This window comes from Octodon degus, unplaced genomic scaffold (assembly GCF_000260255.1).
Source record: "Octodon degus isolate 3935 unplaced genomic scaffold, OctDeg1.0 scaffold00164, whole genome shotgun sequence".
Taxonomy (NCBI): Eukaryota; Metazoa; Chordata; class Mammalia; order Rodentia; family Octodontidae; genus Octodon; species Octodon degus.
This window is the reverse complement of record NW_004524740.1, coordinates 2,080,068-2,103,974: the sequence shown is the minus strand read 5'-3', so window position 1 is coordinate 2,103,974 and position 23,907 is coordinate 2,080,068. Positions and strand designations below refer to the sequence as shown.

The window sequence follows — 23,907 nt, the reverse complement described above, 5'->3', positions numbered from 1 at the left end:
CAAAACTGCAAACAGTTCGGATTTCTTTCACACATATTGGGCAAATGGATAAATTGACGTTCTACTTAGTAATGAAAAGGGATAAACCTCAGAAGTGTTATGCTAAGTGAGAAATGCAGGTTTTAAAAAGTTGTACAGTTTATATTTATATGACATCCTGGAAAGGTATAACTACTAGGACAGAGGTTAGGTCAATGGTTGCCATGGGTTAAGGGTGGAGGAAAGGTTTGACTACAGAGAAGCAGGCTACCTTTCTTCTTTGTCTCACAGGTTTTCATTTTCCTCTCCAGTAGCTTCATTTCCTTGGAGTACTCGTTCCCCACCTACCTGTTTTCCACTGGCTTCCCCGTGAACCCTTCCTTTCTTCGGCTTGATTGTGAACATTTTGCTTGAATTGACAGTGGGGGTATAAATAGTTGTGCGTTTATTCCCAGATAACTCCAGAAATATATCTTATGGTAATAGATACATGATACAGTACTTCTAGGGATAGAGAAATGGGCTGCATCAACCTATAGTGTCATTTTTGCTTGAAATATATATCTTTGATAGTAAAGCCTTACCCAGAAGAGAATAATAGATTACACACAGCTTCTAGATTTTGATGTGGGTTAGAACTGAAAAATGAGATGTCTTTAAGCTCTTTTTCCTTCTCTCTTTGATAAGTGATATAATGTGGTTTGGACACTCAGAGATTCCTAAGATTCCAGGTTCTGGTTGATGATTTACTGCAAAATTGCTTATAAATTGAAGTAGAAAATGTTTTGCAGACCTGGCAGCTTTCTGGCTTCACACCCATTTGTCACCCAGCATTTCCCTTTGTGTATAGAACAAGAATTAATTAGGCTGCACTGCAGGAAAAGTTTATGGCTATAATTTATATAGGATGAATTTTTTTTTAAAGAGACAGTGTTGTTTTGTTACACCTATAGATGTATAAGTGTGTATTTATATAAAGTGTTTTTCCCCCTTGAAAGCAGTGCCTATATAAGCTCCTAGGGTGAGATATTCTTTTTTTTTTTTTTTCTTTGATGTGAAATGGTAAAATAAATGCTTTTATAGTGTTCGTTTTCTGACTAAACTGGTTTTTGTTGTTTCTTTTTTTTTTTTTAATTCATCGTGTACGAAGGGGAACACTGAGGTGTAGGTTTGTGTTTTAGACATTGGTCAGATCTGTCTGGTTTCCAGAGCTTTGTATTCTTTTGGTCTCTTGGAAGACTTGTGATTCTGTCTTTCTTAGGGTCTTGTTCATTCAATTAATGTTTTCATAATCAATGCAAGTCAGAACTTGCAATTTGTTCCTGATTTGCACATTAAAGAGCTCCATTAATTAAGAATCCCAGTGTTTGGCATGTTCCCACAGGATCTGTGCATTATTTACATGGTAAAAGTGCAAGATGCAAGTTTCTCAGTAGTAGTGGCAATTGCAGTTAATCCTGTGCTTTCTTTCATATTTTTCTTCCTCTCTCTCCTCTATGTTGAATAGCAATTATTTCACAACTCACTGAAACTCCTTAGGGATACATTGTACTAAAATAGGAACAAATGATCCAAATGAGAGGGCAATGCTAAAAGAGTAGACATAGAAAGTAAGTCCTTTGTTTAAAGGAAAACAAAATTCCTAGAAGACATGTAGAATGGATGTTTGGTTTTTGTTGGTTCTCTGGCTTGGTTAAATGTAGAAGGTGTGATAGTTTTGAATTTTAATTGTTTACTTTTTTTTTTTTTTTTTTGTGGAACTGGGGATTGAACTCATGCCCTTGCGCTTGCCAGGGAAGCGCTTATTCTACTGAGCCATCTCCCCAACCCCAAATTGTTTACTTTGAATTTGTAGACCTTCCACCCATAACAGTAACTATACTTATAAATGAAGTTGCCTTTTATAACCCAGGTAATCCCAGGAATGGAGACAAACATAGACCTATGCTTGATATCAAGCCAACTTTATCATGAAATGATTCTTAAGAGTATTTGGATTCTACTACCATTTTTTTTTGGAAGCCTTGGTCCAAGCAAGTGGCGGTTTCCATCTTGATGATTAAGAGTATGTAAAAAGCAGTTATAAACATTGAATCAGATCACTAGTTCAGCAGTTTTATGGTGGGTAATACATACCTACTCATAGTTTCCTAATAATACTTGGGTTAGCTCTAGAAATACCCTGATGATCTGCAAGGGATTTTTCATCAGAGACCCCCTGCCCTGTATTTATGAAATTTATTAGGAATTATATGGGGCTTAATTTAATTTTGTCCTTAAGATCTTTTATGTTAAAAATATAACTATGTAGTACTATAGCTTTAAGAAAAGTAAGCAATATAACGTATATAAGGGGAAAAATGAAAACTTTTATACTTTTCCAAATGTCCACGTCTGCTTCTCAGAGAATAAAATAGCTTACAATTTATGATATATTCTTTCTTGAAGTTAGTTTTTGTTTTGTCTTCAAGTGCTAGAGATTGAGCCAGGGCTTGGCCTTTTTTTTTTGTGCCACTGAGCTATGCCTCAGCATTCTTTTAAGCTATCTTCCCCCTACCCCCTGTGCTAGGAATTGAACCCAGGGCTTTGTGCATGCCAGGTAAACATTCTGCTTTGGAGCTACATTCATTAAGTTTTAATGGCAGTTTCACGAAAAGAGGGGTTGGACAAGGATGAGAGGGGAAAAAATAGGTCAAAATGTCATTTATGAATCATCTGTATGTTAGGCTATCCCTAAGACATATTGTCTTGGTTATTATAATGTTATAATTACCGTGTTCATCGATTGTCCCAGATGAGTTTACACATTTGAAAGGTTTTGCACAGACTACACTTGACTTTAACTTGAGTTCTTATTAATTTGTAGATGATTTTTGTATAATATTACTATTTCACTTGGTGTTTAGATTCAAATCTACTAGTTTTGCTTTTCTTTGAACCGTTGAGTAAAATTGCCTCTGGAAAAAGCCCAAATGCAGCTAGGTGCAGTGGCTCATGCCTGTAATTCCAGCTACTCAGGAGGCTGAGGCAAGAAGATTGCAAGTTCAAGGCCAGCTTGAGCACTAAACTGAGTTTCTGTCTCAGAAATGCTGTTAATTGAGAAGAGTTCATACTGGTTAAGCTCACTGTGGTGTTTTATTTTGTTATGTATTTAGTACAGGGTCTACAGGGTCTCACTATACAGATCAGACTCAGTGATCCTCCTGTTTTCAGCCTCCCAGCGCTGGGTATATAGGTGCTTGCCACCATGCTCAGTTGTTGCGCGCGGCCTTGCCAGCAAGGAAGACGCGACCACTGGTTGTTTTCTGCGCAGCTCTTTATTGCTCTCCCAACATCTGTCTTCTCTCCCTCCCGAGGCCCCTGCTCTTAGCTTATAAGTCTCAGGGCTTCCAACCATGGGGTGCCACGTATGTACTGTCCATTGGTCCAGGTATGCGGAAGCAATGCATTAGCCCAAGCCTTGGCCTTTTATGGAGTTATTTACTACCAGGAGCGCTCACCCCCTGAGGGGGTGGAAGGCGGAAACCGGCGCCATCTCAGGGCGCGGTTATACGCAGCTCCCTACACTCAGTCTCCATTGCAGTCTCATTGTGCCCTAGGGATCAACCTCCTAGCCCACTGTTTTATATAAGCAAAAGTTCTACAAGTAGAGAAGCTCTTCAGTTGTAAAAATTCATATATCTTGGAGAGGTAAATAATATGTGATAAAAGAAAATGAAATATATTTTGAGATTATCAATTGTATTGGTATTTTTATTGTGTAAGTAGATTATTTCATCCATTATACTCTAAAAATCATAAAAAATAGCTTCATTTTATGTGTTGAACACTAGTCACATATTTGGTTGAGTCTGTTCAGCCTGTGAAATGCACTGATACCTTGGTTGCTGAGAAGAGGAAGTAAAGTTCTGTGTAACTTGTTTAAGGTTTCCTTGTTGGTTAGAGGCAAAGCCAGCAGAGAAACTGAGGTCTGTTCTACCTCAGGAGCTTTACGCTTGGCCATGTTGCCCAGTCACTATTTCTTTCTCCTTTTTCAAAGGAAGTGCTAGGGAATATGGGTATGGAATAAATACATGCCAAAGCTTATAGGGTTGTATGTAGGAGAAATACAAAGATGAATTTGTTTCTGGACAGAAAGTTTAGAATGTAGTACATGCACACTTCAAATTTTTCCAAAAATGATGTTTCCTACATGCTTTTTCTTTAGGAAGAGAGCTAGCAAGGCCTGGGAAAGTCAGCTGATGCAGTCCTCCTGTACAGAGGCAAGGCTGTTATAGAAGATAAAGGAATAGGTGAATTTTTCAGTAAACGTAATACATATTCATTGTTTAAAATTTGTAAGAAGCTAGTAAAATTAGGATGTAGTCTTCCTTAATTCTAACAGCTAAGAATTAAGTATTTTTATTTTTTATGTATTTATTACAGGGTCTACAGAGACTTACTACATAGATCAGACTCATAGTGATCCTCCTGTTTTTAGCCTGCCAAGAGCTGGGATTACAGGCATGCGCCACCACGCCCAGTCTCAATTGCTGTCTCAGTGCTGCGGGGGGGAGGGCAGGGTCAGACAAACGGGGGATGGAACCCTGGTCCCTGTGCCTGCCTAAGTAGGTGCTTTAGTCCGCTGAGCTATCTGGCCGACCTGAGTACTTTTAATATTCTGGTATGTGTTATATATTTTTCCTGGGTTTTGTTTGTTTGCTTGCTTTTTGCATCTGTGAATGTAGTTAAAACAGAATAGGATCATATTGTATAGTTTTGGTACAGTGCCTCACTGTGCAGCTCGCATTGCATGCACTGCTGGAGATTGAACCCAGTACTTACCCTTGCCAGGCAGGCACTTAGATCGCTGAGCTATCTCCATGGCTCCCATATTGTATAGTTTTGCAATCTCATTTTTTTTTCTACCTAACAGAGATCATGAGTCTTTTTCATTAAATGTTCTACAGCATTATTTTTTATTTATTTATTTATTTATTTATGTGTGTGTGGCCAGCTCAGCCCACCAGGGGGCGGGGCTGACTGGCATGTGGTGCTGGGGGATTGAACCGCGGTCCCTGTGTTTTGTTAAGCTTGTTCTAAGTAGGTGCTTTAGACCAATGAGCCATCTCACCAGCTCCCTACAGCATTATTTTTAATGACAGCATAGACTTTCTATCATATGGGTAGTTTAACCAGTTCTTTATTATTGAACATTTGGGTTGTTTCCAGGTTTTCCTTTTTACAAATAATGAAGTAAACATTGTAGCTAAATCTTTTTTTTTTTAATATTTATTTATTTTGTGTGTGTGTGGCCAGCTCAGCCCACCAGGGGGCAGGGCTGGCTGACATGTGGTGCTGGGGGATTGAACCGCGGGCCCTGTGTTTTGCTTAGCTTAGTTTATTCTGAGTAGGTGCTTTAGACCACTGAGCCATCTCACCAGCCCAGTTGCTAAATCTTTACATCCATAATTTGTTACATTAAGTAAATTTCCTTTTTTATTTTTTTATTTTTTGGCAGAACCAGGGATTGAACTCAGGCCATTCTACTGAGCCGTCTCCCTGGCCCCTTAAGTAAATTTCAAAATATAGAATTAGTACATTTTCCAAAGTACTCCAAATCTTAAGGCTTTTGATCTGCCACCCACTTGCCCTCCAGAAAAGTTGTATCAGTTTACATTCTCATCTTCTTTATATGAATGTCACTTTTCCTTAATCTTGTTTCATCTTTGTCACTTTGATACATGGAAAATGGTGTCTGCTTATTTTAATTTACATTTCTTTTAATTTACATTTACCAGTGCTTAATGAGGTAAACATTATTTTCCTTACATTTATTGGTCCTTGTTAAATCTTTTGTAGTCAAACAAAATTTTAAGCTAGGGATAAAGGATCTGCTTGTCAATCAACCTTATGCCCACCTCTGATTCTCCTACTTTTATTTTAATCTTTTTCTTGTCTGAGTTTTTGATTGGTATGGAGAATTCTATCTGCTCAGAAGACCTCTTCATAGTCTTCACAGTCTTTAGTTAATATCAATTATCTCTTTAAAAGAAGGAAAACTTTGTTATGTACTATTTTTTCAGACAGAATTGATGCAGTCCCTATCCCAAACAGTACTGAATTATGTAGTGTAAATTGTGAATGTGTTCTTTTCTGTTCTAAACACCATTCACAGGCTGTTTTTGCCTCTTATGAACAATGCTTAAAATATTTTTGTACCTCTTTGCTCTGAAATCTATTTCCTTGTGGTTAATTTCCAGAAGTGGGTGGCCCAGGGAGATAGCTCAGTGGCTTCAGTGCTTGCCTGGTAAGCGCAAGGTCGGAGTTCAATCCCTGCTATCAGACAAAAACAAAAACAGATGTGGGATGGTAAGGTCAGGAGTTAACTCAGGTGCAAAACTTTGATACGCTTTACCAGACTGCTTTCTAGAGGCATAATGCTAATTCAACTTTGTCAATTGTGAGTAAAGGGTACACTCCTCACATTCTCAGCAGTTATCAAACATTATCAGAAGAATTCCTCCCTGCTTCCCCTCCCTGCCTTGAGCTGAAACCCAGGTGCTTGTGCATAGTATGTAAGAGCTTTACCAGTGAGCTATACCCTCAGCCCAAGAAATAGCTAGAGAGCTTGATATTAGATGGTATTTTTTGCCTTGTTTTAAGTTTTTATGCCTTTAAGTTTTAAAAATTTTAATTAAATTAAAAAAAATTTCTAGTAGTGAGGCTAAGCATCTTTTTTGATGTGTTTGGCCATTTGGATTTTGGAGATTTGAAGACTCTTAAGCTATTTCTTAGCCTTCTGTTTTTCAGATTAAACAAGTATTCTTTTATCTTGTCCTATGGGACTGCTTTCCTTCCATTTGATTTGGCCTTCCTTTAGCATTATCACTTTCGTTTTTCAAATATGGGGGAACCAAATATAGACAAGACATTTTAGCAGAGCCTCATTAGTGTGCTTAATCATGTTGGTAGTATTAAGGAGACTTTTGTCACTTTTTTTTAGCACATGAAGAAAGTTTTATACATATCTAGAAGGTCTAGAAAATAAAGACTTTTCAGTTACTTGATGATGTATTTTATTCATCTGTAAAATGTTGATATAATACTGTAGTACCTGTCTCAGCTGAGCATGGTGGTGTACACCTATAACCCCAGCATTCTGACAGTTGTACACATAAAATGATGAGGTTAGTGTGTGAAACCTAGTAGGTCTTCACTGAGTGTGAACTGTAAAAATGATATATATATATTTTTTAGGCTATTGATCTTTGCCTACAATATTTTTTTACTCTTATATAAGGGGTATGTGAATAAATACTATATAATGCATACAGTTAGTTCATTGAAGACTTAAAACATAAAAAGTATATACCAAGAAAGATTACAGTATTTTTAACTGTGTGTGTATATATATATACATATATATACACAATATGTGTATGTTCAAAATATAAATGTATATGTCCAATAATATAAATTTAGAACATATTTGATTATATATATGTCTTCAATAATGTAGAGCCTAACAGTTGCCAGCACCAAGATTACTAAGTCCTAAATTGAGTGTGTTAGTGCACACCTGTAATCCTAGCACTCGGGAGGCTGAGGCAAAAGGATTGTTGCAAGTGCAAGACCATCCTGGGCTACGAAGTGAGATCAGTGCCAGCATGAACTGCATAGTGAGACCCTGTCTCAAACAGACCAAAAAATACCCCACAAAAAAACAACAACAAAAATTACCAAGTCCCTCTGCTTGGAGGAGCTCATAAGAAGGTATGGATATAGGTAAACAGCTTTTAATGTAAAATACATTTTAAGTCTCTTTATACGAACACAACTTCTTGAAGTGTTTCATCTGAATTGATGAGTAAACACCAGTTGTTCTTACTAATATTAAATGAAGCACAAAACAGTTTTATTTTCTGAGCCTCAAGGATTATGTCTTTATGAGGATGAATTGTAATGTAGTTATTTTTATGCTTTTACATTCCTAAGACTGTATTTGAGACTCTTGTGAGTAGCTCATACATCTTAGAGTTGGTATGTTATAATAGGGAAAATGTCAAATTTGACAGCTTTGCTTCTGTTAAAGTGTTTGTTGAGAATACGCAGTTGATGCTAAAATTTAGGAAATAGGTAGTCACCTTTGTTTGTCAGGATTTAGATATGGCAGTAATAGTGTGATCAAATGTTCTGCCATGTGAGTTAAGCATCATCTCTCTGAAATGAAAACATTTGTAAGATACCTTTTATGGCCCAGGTGATATGTTAGATGCTGGAGTGACAAGATGAGGTGGTTCTCTGCCCCAAAGCAGTATAAATACAGTGTTGTGAAATCAGACTCACAGTACCATGTGGCGAAGTGTTGTAACGATGATATGAATGATCCCGAGAGAAGAGTGATTAATTCTGTGTGACATCCCCATTTTTAAGAAAGGTATATTTTGAATTCCCATTGCCATTTTCATGAGAGTTATTTCTAGACTCATATGTATGATTTAGATAATTTGAGTATTTGGTTAGACAGAGTTTTATTATATGCAAGACTCAGATTTTACTTTAAATGAAGAAAGAGTTACATGGACTATAGTTCTAATTTCATTTTTAATAAGTTTTCTTACAATTTACTTTAAATTTTAATAAAATTTTAAATTATAAAAGTAATATATGTGTATGAAATACTAAAATAGTCCAAAAGGACATCAAATACCAATGAAAGTACAGTATTGCTACTCACCTGAGTACTGTTAGAATAGTTTAAACAATCACTTGTAAATAAACTTGGACTTTAAGTACCTCATATTCTGAGCATTTACTCTTTCTGTTCAATGGGGCAAATAAATTTCCTTTTAAGGAAAAATACTCTGAAGCAACAGAGGTTGTCGAGGAACCGAGAGTGGAAGGTAACTGTAGCACATTTCTAAAAGTACATTGATCAGTTAGATTGGTATGTCCTGTAGGGCTTTTTAAGGATTTATTGGCACACTTCATCAAGGTATTTGTGAGAGTATTCAGGGAAACCTAAGAAATTCTGCAGTCTTTCCTTATAAATTCATGCCTGGTCAGAAATTATAGCTTGAGTGGGATATCCCTCCACAGAACTCAAATATGCACTATTTATCATGTTACTTAGTGTAGCAGTAATGTAAAATGTTAAGAGTATTTTTTCCTTTTGTTTCCTTGTATGAGCAGGCTCACTCCACATATGTTTTATCATATGTCTCTTCATCTCTCCCTTACTTCAACTTCCACTAACTCTCCCAATTCCCCACATCATTCTCTTAAAAGAAAAAAATGTTTTGTCCACTGAGTCCTCTTTCTTATTTATTTAATATATCTTGGGTTGAATGTTTCTCACAAAAACACTTTGCATTCAGAATTAGCCTATCAAGCTGTTTCCTCCGTAGACCCTGCTGTAGATTGCAGAACTTCTACTGCAGTGCCCTCTGAGGTACAAAAACCCACTGCTGCTTATGGCTCAGCTTTCATGATTTTAGAATATAATTCTCTTACTCTGCTTCAAAAAGTTATCCTTGTGGGTATTTCTGTACTATTAAAAAAATTGTATTTTTGGGCCTCAGAACTAGCTAACGTACTGAACAGAACTCCTTATCCTATTCCAATTAAAACTAGTCATCATGACACATTTCCATTTATTAATATCTACGCATGTGTGTGTGTGCACACACTTGTACATGTGCATACTTATACTGATATATAAAAATTCTAGTTGGACCTATATTGGAAATGATAGTCATTTATCCACATGGTTGTTATTGAGGAATTTGTAACCTGCACTCTTCCTTTTTACTGGTAATGCCATTCTGCTTAGGGAATATAGAACAAGCCCAAACAGTAATACTGACAGAATTTGGAATTATGATACAGTGGAGCCGTCACGTAATTCTTTGTTGAAGAAGTTAGGGCCTAAATGTTAAGGCTTATTGTTATTCCGAGTTGATAATCTCTGCCTTGCTTTAATAATTTTTCCTCATGCCTGGGTAGCCTGCGAGTTGCACAATAATCACTCACACAGCTTTGTAATCAATGCCCAAAGTAATAGGATTCCTCTGGCCACCGGCAATTAATAAATTTGTGTCTTTTTTAAAACACTAGCAAGTCGGGCCTGAAATACGACTGACTGGCTCTCCTCATTTGCATATTTATTGCAGTGGAAAAATTCTTACCAGATGATTGATGCTGAGCTTGCCTCTTGAATTCCAAGCAGCACATTATTATGAAATGAAAAATGCTGGCCATACAGTTGATTAAAGTTGAAGACAGTGGAATCGGTGTTTTTTAAGATTGTGGGAGAATTAAAGGCATATTTTAATAGATGTTGACAAGAAGTGAACTAACAAAAGCAAAGCAAAGGATTTGCTTGAAAAGATTTAATCAAACGTCTTTCTTGGGGGATTAATTGCTGGGGATGACTAGGGCAAGTGGCAGGCTTGTGTGGATTTGAATGAAAAGTATTGTTCTCAGGCCAATATATCGTGTGTCATTTTGACCTATAGTTTAGCTCTAGCTCTGGAGTTACTTTTAGGGAAGAAAAAAATGCTCTTATAATCAGTACATTCCACTTCAATGTATTTATCTGGAGTAATAGAAGTGCGGGAGTTGATACTTACTTGTGTATAAATAATTGCATTTTTGCATATTTAAAAATAACTATATAGACATTTAAAAACTGGTAAGGTAAACTTTATTTTACTTTATACATCTCTTATTCTCTTTCCATCCCATTTCCAGAAATTTTACTTATTGTTTTATAATCTAATTAATGAACTATGTGCCTTGTCTAAACTGATTCTCTGCCTACAGTTTTGTTTGTGTTGGACAGCCTAGATGAATCATGGAAAAAAATAAAGCTGTTAGGTGAAAATGGTTTTTAGATTGGTGACATTTTATACATAGAATGCTTGCATATGAGTAACGTGTAAATGAATACCTAATATTGGGACCTGTGAATGCCAAGCCAGTCGTAGCACTGTAGATCAGTACAAGCAGAGCGTAAAATGTTCCATGTGAAAGATGATGATTTTGATAGTAATAAGCCTTCTATATCTATAGGTTTTTCTTTTTAATTTCTAAATACCTTAATAGACAATAACACATTGTTTTTCACCTGAATTGTATGAAACCAATGGGCAGGGCATAGTCTAAATTTTATAAAGGAGAAAATTAAAACTTGCAGTTATTAAATTAGTCCACTCACATAACATGACTAGTTAGTGACTGTCAGAGAAGTGGGTTCCTGACCCTCAATAAAGGACTATTTCCATTTATTCTCCACTGAGAATTGCTCTTAAAACTGGTAATCAGATGCTTAGGTTGAATCTTGATAATATGGTGAGGCATATGTCCTTCTTAATATCCTCCTTAAAGGAAAGAAAGGCCTCTGGAAATGAACCATGTAGGGCAAAATAGACATAGATATCCTTGACAGTCTCCATTTATTTTGTGGCCTTGTGCTAAGAGGGAGAGAAAAGAAAGCATAGCATCTTGGCTGCTTTTCTTAACTTTTAACTCTTGTTATAGGAAGAAAAATTAGAGGTGAATTAGAAACTGTTGACTTCAATCTAGTTATTATTCATAGAGTCGAGCAAATACAACTTGGTTCTATATGAATAATAAAGAGGGTTTTGTTTGTTTGTTTTGGCTGGGAAGAATTCAGTGTTGAATTTGAGCCTTTCAGAGAATCTGTCAACTTGTCTGGTGTGGCATTGAAGAGGCCTCCCACCTTCAATGGTGCCCCATTTTCTCTTAGAGTTTATGTGGAATGCGAATTGGGTTTGGTCTTCTAAATCTCTCTGTAGGAAATTGTCTGTATGGTGGGCTAGTGGTGACATTTACTTTAACAAACTTTTTTGGTAGTGGTTAGAAGCACAGAACTGCAGATTTCATCTCTGATAGGCCTCTTGACACTGTGAGGCATGGTGGTGCTATCCCTGAATGGAGCTTAAATACTGAAGGCTACTTTCTGAGTGGTTGAAGGGGTGTATAAAATGAGAACATGTGAGAGAGTATTAACAGAAAAGCATACTTTGATTTACTGATACTGGCTTTCTACTTTCTTGTTGGATTGATATGCTGTCTTAATATATCTGTGATGGATTTTTAAAACTGACTTGAATGAAATGAAAAGGCTAGTGTAGCTACTTGAAAGTGGCCCTTAAAAATTGTAGTCTTTCATTGGATGATTTCACAGTTCTTGGGTGTGCTACATGTTTGCATCAAATTGTAACTTGCTTGTTGGCAAACAGCTGAAAGATTATAAAATGCATTGCAGCTGCTTCCCTATGTGGTTCTTGAGTTCATGTTTCAGGTCATGGGTACATAGCATTTAGAAGAAGGAAAGGACAGGCGCTTTGGTCTTCCTGTTCTTTTGAGGGGGAGAGGGAGAAGGGGAGGGGGAGGGGAGGGAGAGGAAGAGAGAGAGAGAGAGAGAGATATAATAAACACAAAACACAGTTTTTATCATTTTAAGTGTGCAGTTGGCTTAGTAATACTAAATATATTTCCATTGTTGTGCAACCAGTCTCTAGAACTTTTCATCTTGTAAAACTGAAGACTGTCTCTTAATTAACTCTGTTTCCTCATCTCAGCCACTGGCAAGTACGATGCCTCTTTCTGTATCTCTTATTTGATGACTACAGGTATCTTATATAAGTGGAATTATATCATATTTATCTCTTCATGATTTATTCCATTTAGTGTAATGTCCTCGATGTTGATCCATATTCAAGCATGTGACCGACTTTCCTTTTTAAGTCTGGATAATACCTCCCCTGCTGGGTGTTTGTTTGTTTGTTTGTTTGTTTGTTTGAGAGGCTCAATTTGAAGTAATACAGATTATCTTTTTTTTCTTGGTTATACCTAGGTGAACTGGGATGGATTTAAGTATACAGTTCAGTGTCATTAAATACATTTATGTTGGGGCTGGTGAGATGGCTCAGTGGTCTAAAGCACCTACTTAGAACAAGCTTAGCAAAGCACAGGGACCGCGGTTCAATCCCCCAGCACCACATGCCAGCCAGCCTGCCCCCTGGTGGGCTGAGCTGGCCACACACAACACACACACACACACACACACACACACACACACAAATAAATAAATAAATAAATAAAATAAAAAATAAATAAATACATTTATGTTATTTACAGCCATCTCCAGAATTTCTTATTTTCTCAAACTATGTACTTATTAAGCAGTAATTCCCTATTCTGCCCCTTCCGCAACTCCTAGTAACTACTATCCTACTTTTTCTGTCTCCATGTTGTTGCTGTCCTTTTATGGAGCTGGAGATTGAACCCAGGACCCCAGGCATGCTAAGAAAATATGCCACTGGGTTATATCCTCAGCCCTGTTTTGTGAGTTTGATTACCTTAGGTACCTCATGTAAGTGGAATTATATAGCATTTTTCCTTATGTGCAGCTAGGTTATTTCATTTAACTTTCAAGGGAAATCTTTTTTTTTTTTTTAAATTTAGTACAGGGTGTACAGAGTCTCACTATGTAGATTGGACTTGTAGCGATCCACCTGTTTTCAGCCTTTAAGAGCTGTGATTACAGGCACGCTACCACACCCAGTCTCAACCCAAACCTGCGTGGGGGCAGTGCCTGCGTAGCTTGTGGTGCTGGGGATTGAACTCCTGGCCCCTGTGCTCTCCTAAGCAGGTGTTTTAGTCTGCTGAGCTATCTGGCCAGCCCTTCAAGGGAAATCTTTTTTTAAATTTTTTTTAACATTTATTTATTTGTGTGTGTGTGTGTGTGGGGCCAGCTCAGCCCACCAGGGGGGCGCGGCTGGCTGGCATGTGGTGCTGGGGGATCGAACCGCCGCGGTCCCGGCTTTGCCAAGCTTTTTCCAAGTAGGTGCTTTAGACCACTGAGCCATCTCACCAGCCCCTCAAGGGAAATCTTGATCCAGGAAATCTTTAAGACCACTTTGTAGATGCAGTGTGTTTGTAGCTTCACTGTAGAAAACATAGGCTGTGTCTCTTAAGGTATAGCCTTTTAGGCTGGAGGTTTAGCTCAAGAGTAGAGCTTGCAAAAAAAAAAAAAAAAAAAGAGTACAGCTTGCCTAGCATGTAAAAGGTCCTAGATTTGATCTTCAGCCTCCCAACCTAGAAGCCACTCCTCTCCATCCCCCCAAAATTACCACTATTTGTAGGAAAGAAAGTAGAAATAGTGGTTAATGGTTATGTAGGATTTCAGGGGCTGGGGAGATAGCTCAGTTGGATAAGTGCTTGTCTGGCAAGCTCAAGGGCCTGAGTTCAATCCGTGGCTCCACAAAAAAAAAAAAAAAAAAAAAAAAAAAAAGTTATGTAGGATTTCAGTGAATAAGATTTTTTAATTTATATGGGCTTCCTTCTAGTATCTTACTCCATTTTCTTACAGTTCTTGCTATAACATATACTTTTAGAACTTCAGCTACTCTGGGCTAGCTGTTTTAAAGTTCTAGCCTTTTTAAAGCAGATAATTTATGGTAATTTTTTTTTTTTTTGGCGGAACCGGGGATTGACCTCAGATCCTTGCGTTTGCCAATCAAGCGCTTATCCTATTGAGCCATCTCCCCGGCCCTATGGTAACTTTTTTATGGTAACATTTTATATTCTCTGATTTTCTCCCTCTGAAAAACTTCCATATATTTACATAATTTTGTATTGTTTACAGATTTAGCACATTTAAATTGATTCTTATTTTAAAAATTGTTTTATCTTTATTTTTTTCTTTTTTGCTACCTTTCATTTTGTTTGTATTTAATTCATTTCCTAAAAGCTGATAGAAGGATAATTCTGTGTTAGATTTTTCTTTCTGAGAAACTTAATCTCCATATTTGATAAAGCATGTCCCCACCCCATTTTATTATTTTTTTTTAAGAATGTATTTATTTATTTATTTTTTATATTTATTTGTGTGTGTGTGTGTGTGTGTGTGTGGCCAGCTCAGCCCACCAGGGGGCGGGGCTGGCTGGCATGTGGTGCTGGGGGATTGAACCGCGGTCTCTGTGTTTTGCTAAGCTTGTTCTAAGTAGGTGCTTTAGACCACTGAGCCATCTCACCAGCCCCCCCATTTTATTATTGAGAGCAGCAGGTTGAGGATTTGGATTTGGGCACAAGACATTCTGGATTTTTAAGGTAGTGTTTATACTAATTAAGGTAGTGATATTACTAATCCTTCCAAATGGTGTGGCTATGCATTATAAAATGATCAGTGTACAGAATTTTGAAAAGATGTAAGGATTTTTTTTATTTTTAAATAAAATTTTATTCATATAGGTTTTTTTTTTTTTTTTTTTCCGGAACCAGGGATTGAACTTCAGGCCCTTGCACTTGCCAGGCAAGTGCTTATTCTACTGAGCTATCTCCCCTGCCCATGGAACAATTTCTGACCAGTCTGGGAATGTTTTCTCAGGTTGGTCAATGCTCCCCCTTGTATTACTATGCATATATATGCATTGTAATACAAGTACATATTTATTTATGTAATTCCTATAATTCTGCCTATGACACAACATTGAGAGCTTAACTTGTGCTGTTGCCCTGTGATGAATCTGGTACAGACATGAAATGATGAAGGCTGCTCAAGGTAGGCAAGGTAGAAGCAGAAACAGAAAAGAAAGAATGGGACCCAGAGATTACTTTAAAAGATTTCATAGGGCGTGAGGCTAGTACAGGCTGAAGTTAGTACAGAATATAAAATAAAAATGAATATAGGGGTTATTATGTAAGAGTTACTTGTGAGATTACAGTTACTTAGGAAAAGGAGGGAAGAAATGACAGAAGCATGGCTAGAGGAAAAAATGGACAATTATTAGTAATATGAATAAAAATAGAGGGGCCAGGGAGATAGCTTAGTAGAACAAGCACTTGCCTGGCAAGTGCAAGGACCTGAATTCAATCCCTGGTTCTGCAAAAAAAAAAGAATAAAAATACAGTTTGGCACCAGTTAAATGTGTGATGTCATTCTCCTATGAAAATACATTAAGTGTAAAATAGAAATTCAGACAAGGGAAAACTATTAAATAGGAATAAAAAAGTTTTCTAGTCATGGTATGCTTTAAGGTGTGATAGAGCCATGTGAAGACTTTCTGGCAGTTGCTGGAAATGTACAAGTTTGATAGTGAGGAATCTGAGTGCTCTCAACACATAAATGGTGATTAACAGTGTCTGGTTAACCTTTTTTTTTTTTTTTTTGTATTTTAGGGAAGGGTCTATAGGAGGTTCAGGGTCTCACTACTACACTACTAGATTGGACTCATAGTGATCCGCCTGTTTACAGCCTCCCAGGAGCTGGGATTACAGACACGTGCCACCACGCCCAGTCTCAATTGCCATCTCAGCCCATCCCAGGGGCGAGGCCAGCACGTCAGGCCTGGGGATCAAACCCCAGCCCCTGCACCTGCTTGCAGGTGCTTTAATCCACTGAGCTATTTGACCATCCCTAGTTAACCTCTTTAGTAGGAGTATTTGACAGAGAAGACAAGAGTTCAGTTTCCCGAGGACCAGTTTTCATCCTGAAAGTTCTTAACCACAGATTGTACACCAAATCCTGACCCACCTATGTTGCAAATGCAGATGAAAGCATAGTCTCCAAGTACATATTTATATATCTAATTCCTATGTTATTATAAATTAATATGTATACATATTTTAGAAAGCCATTAACTTGGATTTTCACATGTGATCGGGAATGTTCCATAAAGAGTGTGTGAGTGAGTGAGCGAATGTGCTGCAGCTTGCGCCAGTGGCAGATACGCTTTGGGGGAGAAGTGGGAGAGAGGAGCAATCCAATCCTGAGTTTTGCTCTGTAGTAGAAGAAGAATTTCCTAAAGAATTAGCCAGATCCAAGATAGCAACAGTAGCCTTAGAAATGTACAGTTTAACATTGTGATAACAGGCAGGGGGCAGTTTGCTACACTTAAATTTAAGAACTTACTATTTATTGAAATTTTACTCTCCACAGATATTTTCCAAAGCGCCTTTCACATATTACCTTGCTTGTTTCTTGCAACAACCCTAAGCACTGTTTTTATTTCCTTTGGAAATTGTGTATTTCAGGGAGTTCTGAGTGTGTCCTGTATCTCCGTTTGTGCTCTTTGCTGCCAGGACTCCTGGGGAGTAACAGGTATTACCCACTTTGGAAAATTGTAGTGATTAATTGTCTCATTTCCTTCCCAGGTCACAAGGCACTTAAAGCGTTGTTGAGGTCATTGGTAGATCTTCAGGAAGAGTTGCTTTTCCAGTACCCAGATACTAGATATCTAGTAGATGGAACAAAGCCAAAAGAGGAAAGGTAAAGAGGGAATGGAACTGTGGAGTGGTTTATTTTATTTTCATCTAGATAGTTTCCAATCTCTTAGGAGAGAGAAAGCCATCTTTCTGAGATAGAATCAGACTTGATTTTAGTAAAATAGAAAAAGTCTCATAGATAAACATGATGGCACATGTCTTGGAAGGTACATGGTACTTGAAAGGCTAAGGTAGGAGGGTCACAAATTTAAAACCAGCCTGGGGAATATAGTGAGGATTTATCTTGAAAATTTGGAAAGGGATGAGATGTTCATTGGTAGAGCACTTGCCTAGCATGTGCAAAGCCCTGGTTTCAACCTGTAGTACCACCATGTAAAAATAAAAGAACCCCTTACAATTAATGGTGGTCAAGAGACACACAAATTTGGATTTAATTTTGGATTTTTATCTTTTGTTATGTCTTTTGTTTGTGGGCTTAGGAAAGATTTGCTTTCTCATAGGTCTGTTGAAATTAGGAGATAAAAGCATATTATGAATGTTAGTGCTTAATGTTTATGAAGCACCTTTGCTCATACCATGGGATCCCTGGTGACAACCATCTTCAGTGAAGGAAGGAGTTATTTTGAAGGATAGAAAGATTTCAGGGAACAATGAAAAAATAACCTTTTTTCTTTCCTGAAATTGTTACATTTAATGAAGGTTTTCCCTCATTTTGAGCCTGCTTTGTATGGCACATGTGTCCTTTTTTTCCACTGGGTTTGTCTTGCCTCGTTGTCTTCTACTGAACAAATTGGAAGGACAGAAAGGAAGCTTACGTTTATTGACTACGCATGTACTATATTTTGGGTCAGTAATCCAGTGAGTACAACTGGCTATATAGCTGTATTGTTTTACATTCTCATGGCAGTTACATGTACAGCCATCTCTAGGTATCCATGGAAATTAACTCCAGGACCTAGCACGATACCAGAATCTGCAGATGCTCAAGTTAGTGTATGTCTGTTATATGTTCGTGCCTCCCCCATCCGCAGTGCTGTGGATGATACCCAGAGCCTCAATTATGCTATCATGTCTCTTACATAAAGTGGTATATAATATTGGCATATGACACATACCCTCTCATGTATTTTAAATCATCTCTATACTGCTCATAATATAATACCTGGTTCAGGGAATGAAGATGGCAAGAAAATGCACGTTTAAAACATGCTTAAGGCAGATGTGCTTTTTTTTCCCGAATATTGAATATTGATTGACTGATGCTGTGGCTTCAGAGTGCTGTTGTGTTGCAGTTTAGCACATATTTGGGCGCCTACCCCTTTGAATTTTCTTCACGTTCAGCTTTCCATGTTATGTTTTTGTTATCTTATTCACCTTTCCCAAATAGTTGTTACAGAGACACATTTCTCTTATTGATTTGGGGATTAAGGCCATAGAAATATGATTATGTGTTTAATTTTTAAAGACCCTTCTGCAATAGTGCATGCTTGGTTCATAGGCATTTCTAATAATGATTTTACAACCTCATTTATTTTTAGTTTGCTTACCTTTTAGAAAATATTTTGAAACTCAAGTGCTTTTCATGTGTATTTGAAAAGTTACATGAGCTTTGATTGACTTCATGAACATTGTTTTCAAACCAAAAAAAAAAAACTATCCTCATAATTGTGGTATGTTTAAGATGTAGATAGAATATAGGGGATCGGGGAGATGACTCAGTAGAATAAGCACTTACCTGGCAAGCGCAAGGGCCTGAGTTCAATCCCCGGTTCCACGAAAAAGGGAAAAAAAAAGAATATATAAGGCCTAAACACTTCATATGAGGCTAGTTTTTTTAACCTAAGTAATATTTACTGACATTGGACTCTGTGTTCCTACCCATTTTCTAGTGAGATTTCTAGTGAAGATGATGAACCAGTGGACAGAAAGCAGAAGAGAAGGGCACTGCCGAAGAGGAAGCTGGAGATGGATGCCTATCCTGGCTTCATGGCAAAGCGCTTCGCTGACTTTACTGTCTACAGGAACCGCACGCTACAGAAGTGGCATGATAAAACTAAACTGGCTTCTGGAAAGCTGGGCAAGGCAAGTTGTGTGTGTGTGTGTGTTGTAGCAACCTAAAGCAGTTATAAGAAATTGAGAAATTGAAACTATAGTTTATTTATATGGATGCTGAATAGTCCTTTTTTTTTTTTTTTTTTTTTGTGGTACTGGGGATTGAGCTCAGGACCTTGCGCTTGCCAGGCAAGTGCTTATTCTAGTGAGCTATCTCCCCGGCCCATTTAGTCATTTTTCTCACAAAATTTACAGAACCTTTGCCTTGTAAGCATTTAACTGCTGAGAATACAAAATACTTTAAAGAAATAGGTTTTAAAATAATTATCATTAAAGGACCAGAATTTAATCTGTAGCTATAAGAAAGTGATATGACCTGCTTAAGACCCAGTTTTGTTTTTTCATGAGAACAACTATAGCTGCTCACAAACTCAGACCTTAGCAGAAAGTCCCTTTTGAAGAGATGATGGTCAGTTTCTCTGCTGACAAGTAAAGATGGAAAAGCCAGGGTAGCTCCCTTCAGCATTGGCTTGCTGTATTATCTGACACTGGTTAATATTGCAGGGTTTTGGTGCCTTTGAACGCTCCGTCTTGACTCAGATTGATCACATTTTGATGGACAAAGAGAGATTACTGCGAAGGACACAAACCAAGCGCTCTGTCTACCGAGTTCTTGGCAAACCTGAACCAGCAGCTTCACCTATCCCAGAGAATTTGCCAGGAGAACAGGTAAGAACTCTGTGATGTATAGTGAGTGTGGGGAGTGGTTTCTGTCAGGCAGATTAAGTGAAGAACTTGTGGGCATTACCTGGATAAGTTAACAAGAAAGGAAAATGTATTTCTGTACTGTGTTGTTAACAAACTTAAAAGAGTAGCTGTACAGGGATTTTTTTAAAAACATAGAGCTTTACTGATTGTTTATGTTGTTTTATTCTTAGGTGATATAGGAGTTAGGTAGGGGAAACATTTGTAAGATTTACTTAAAGATGTATTTTAAATCTTTCAAAATTTTTTCAGATTTATTTTTAGTTTTTGGGGTTTTGTGATAATCGGGGTTAGGTAAACCCTCTACCACTGAACTGCACCCCCAGTCCTTAAGGTTTAGTTTTTGGTTTTGTATCTTTTGGTTTTTTTGAGACAGGGTTTCGCTATGTAGTTCAGGCCAAACTTGAACTTACTGTGTAACCCAGGCTGGCCTTGAATTCACAGCGATCTTTCTGCCTCAGCCATCCTTCTGCCTCAGCCTTCTGAATACTTGGGTTATATACCTGTGCCATCAGACCTGGCTAAGGGTTAGTGTTGTGTTTGTTTGTTTGTTTTTGTACTAGGGATCAAACTCAGAACCTTGAAATTGCCGGGCAGGTGCTGTGCCGCTAAGCTGTATCCCTGGCAAGATTTAATTTTATAGCCACTCTTAGGAATGCCATTGTTGAAGCAAGTATGTATTTTGGCTTAATGTTTGTTGTTTACATACTCCTCAAAAGGATCCAGAAGGGGAATAATCAAATTCTTTTGTTTAAAGGAAACTTTTTTAATTATAAGAAAAATATATACTTAATTTATTTTAGGTTCATAAGAATTTTTTTTTTTTTTTTTTTTTTTTTTTTTTTTGTATTTTAGCGAAGGGTCTACAGGGTGTTTAGGGTCTCACTACTAACTGGGACTCATAGTGATCCTCCTGTTGACAGCCTCCCAAAAGCTGGGATTATGGGCATGCTACCATGCCCAGTCTCAGTTGCTGTCTCAGCATGCCCTGGGGGTGGGGCCAGCATGGCAGGCCCGGGTATTGAACCTCCAGCCTCTGCTTGCAGGCGCTTTAATCCACTGAACTATTTGGCTGTCCCTAAGTTCATAAGAATTTAAAATAAAATTCTTTTTGAAAATTCTACCCCTCAGATAATAATAGCTGTGACAAGCCTTATGCATATAGCATATACTTACTCCAAAATATGATTGTCTTTTTCTTGCTATTAAGTAGAATAGCTGTGTGTGTATAGAAAACAACTGCATTTAAAAGCTTACAACTTACAGTTTAAATTTAATATGTTCTAGATACTTTTTTATATTGTTACAGAGAGATCCACCTCATTTTTTAAAATGCTTACAGAGGATTCCATTGGGTGGAATCTATACTATACTGTAGTTTATTTAATTCTGGATAATTTGTCTCCATTTCAGAAAACACCACCAGTGAAAACACCACTGAACATGTGTAGTTGTGGGTTTATATGGACATATGACTCAAGGTTGGAATTAGCCTGCTTCAGGCTTTCTCAGTGCTGGGATCATAGTCACAAACCCCCATACCCAGCTTTTATTTCTGAGTTCTTCATATCTTAAGGAAAAAATACTTTGACAGGTATATTATTTAAAATAGCTGTGTTACTTTGATAACCTTTTTGAGATTCACTTCATTTCTCATTGACCTAGGAGATCCTTCCACAAGTCCCTGCCAATGCTCACTTGAAGGACTTGGATGAAGAAATTTTTGATGATGATGACTTTTACCATCAGGTATGACTTTTTTTTTAACAATCTTGTTCTTTTACAAGTCAGATTTTTAGCATTTTAAAATAGCAGGCTTCTCAGAACAAAAAGTAGCTTATTTTGCAGAATTATAAAGAGAAGGAGTTAGAATTACTGCATTCAGAGTTGTTTTACAGTATCATTCTGGATAGAAGCCAGAACTTGTTTCTTTGCTTTTTTGGTACCAGGAATCCAGTTGAGGACTTTGTACTTGCCAGGCAGGTGCTGTGCCACTGAGCTATATCCCTGGCACTATAGTGTCATTCTACATTATTTTATTTTATTTTATTTTTTATTGTGGTACTGGGGGATTGAACTCAGGACCCTGTACTTGCCAGGCAAGTGCTTATTCTACTGAACTATCTCCCCAGGCCCTTGTTCTGCATTGTTGTTTTTCTTTTATGTTTTCCCTTTGAAATGAAAACAGCTATGGCTATGGCATGTTGATGTTGGCTTGTGAATTATGTGTAAGATAGTTTTAGCTTCTTTGAGTCATGTGACTTATTTATCAACAATTTTCATAGTATTAATATAGGACATAGTGTTGGGTTTTTTGTTTCTTGTTCCATTCCGATTATATATATATTTTTTTCTTTGAGATAGGGTCTTGCTATGTAGTTTAGGCTGACGCTTGAACTCACTGTGCAGCACAGGCTATCCTTGAGCTCAAGGCAGTCCTAGTGGCTCGGCCTTCTGAGTCCTGGGACCACAAATGTGTGCCACTGTGCCTGGCTTGTTCCATTACTATTAGAACAGGACACAGTGCCAAAGGGCTAGGATTCCAGAATTCTGGAATTATACCTGTGGTTGTATAACGTAGTAAGTCTCTTCACTGTTTTTGTGCCTGTTCAAATGAATCAAGTGTGCATTGAGAGTATCTGCTACTACTGATTGTAATGTTAATGCTTTAATGACCAAGATTTGATAGAAGTTGAAATATAGTTCATTTCTTAATATCTCTTCACGAATGTCTCCTCTGTTCTTTGCCTCGCATGATCCTGTTTTGGGCTTTTGAGTGGGCAGGGAGGGGGACTGAACCCAAGAATTTTGCACTGAGCTACATGTCCAGCCTTTTTTTAAAGACAGATGTTTGCTAAGTTGCCCAGGCTGGCCTTGAATTTGTAGTCTTTCTTTTCTAACCTCCCAAAGTGGTGAGATTACAGGCATATGCCACCATGGCTGGCATATTTGAGCTAAAAAACCAAAGTAACTTCATATATACCTGAGTTTCTTGGGAAGTCATACTGTACTTATTAATGAATTATGCTTCAGGCTGAATTCTTTTTTTTTTTTTTGCTGACTCAGCCTGCCCTGAGGGCGGGGCTAGCTTGGCATGTGGTGCCAGGGATCGAACTGCGGTTCCTTGCACCTGCCTAAGTTTGCCTAACTAGGTGCTTTAGACTGCTGAGCTATCTTACCGGCCCTAGGCTGAATTCTTTAGTGCTCAGTGGATTCTGTTTAGCAGTGATGTACCAATTTTTGTTGAGCCATTGTTTATCAAGACAAATTTTTTTCTCTGCGGAATTTTGAGTGTTAACTTTTGCTAGAGAATTTGGAACTGTTGAAGGTTTAGCCATGATGCCTGTACTTTGTACATGATGTAATTTTAAAAATACAGTTCATATTTAAACATTTTTAAATTATTACAATAAAAGACACTTTGCCATCAATCTTCTCAAACCCTACTCTATGCCCACATTCTTATCCCATGCATCTTGCCACTTTTTTTTTTGGTGGAACCGGGAATTGAACTCAGACCCTTGCACTTGCCAGGGAAGCGCTTATTCCACACTTACCACTTTTTGAAACAGTTCTAAAAGTCCTCTTATATGGATATCTTTTTTGCTGTGTCCTGAATTGACTCGAAATACTTATTTTTCTTTTTTTTATTGGCGGAACCAGGGATTGATCTCAGACCCTTGCGCTTGCCAGGGAAGCGCTTATTCTACTGAGCCATTTCCCTGGCCCCTTCATGGTCATTTTGACTTTGGAAAGAATCAGAAGTTACGTGGTGCCAGATTTTTTCTTTTTTTTTTTTCATCGGGGATTGAACTCAGGACTTGTGCTTGCCAGGCACGTACTTATTCTACTGAGCTATCTCCCCAGCCCTAA

At 37.6% G+C, this 23,907-nt stretch overlaps 1 protein-coding gene across 2 annotated transcripts in view; it reads left to right on the top strand.

The window, feature by feature from the left end:
• The window catches only part of Aatf (apoptosis antagonizing transcription factor), a 106,708-nt gene that overhangs the window by 17,633 nt on the left and 65,168 nt on the right, over positions 1-23,907 (top strand). For both annotated transcript variants that reach the window (XM_023703186.1, XM_004643006.2), the window contains exons 5-8: positions 17,146-17,260; positions 19,107-19,299; positions 19,834-19,998; positions 21,700-21,783. In XM_023703186.1, coding sequence (XP_023558954.1) covers positions 17,146-17,260; positions 19,107-19,299; positions 19,834-19,998; positions 21,700-21,783 — 557 coding nt within the window. The remainder of the gene's footprint in view (positions 1-17,145; positions 17,261-19,106; positions 19,300-19,833; positions 19,999-21,699; positions 21,784-23,907) is intronic.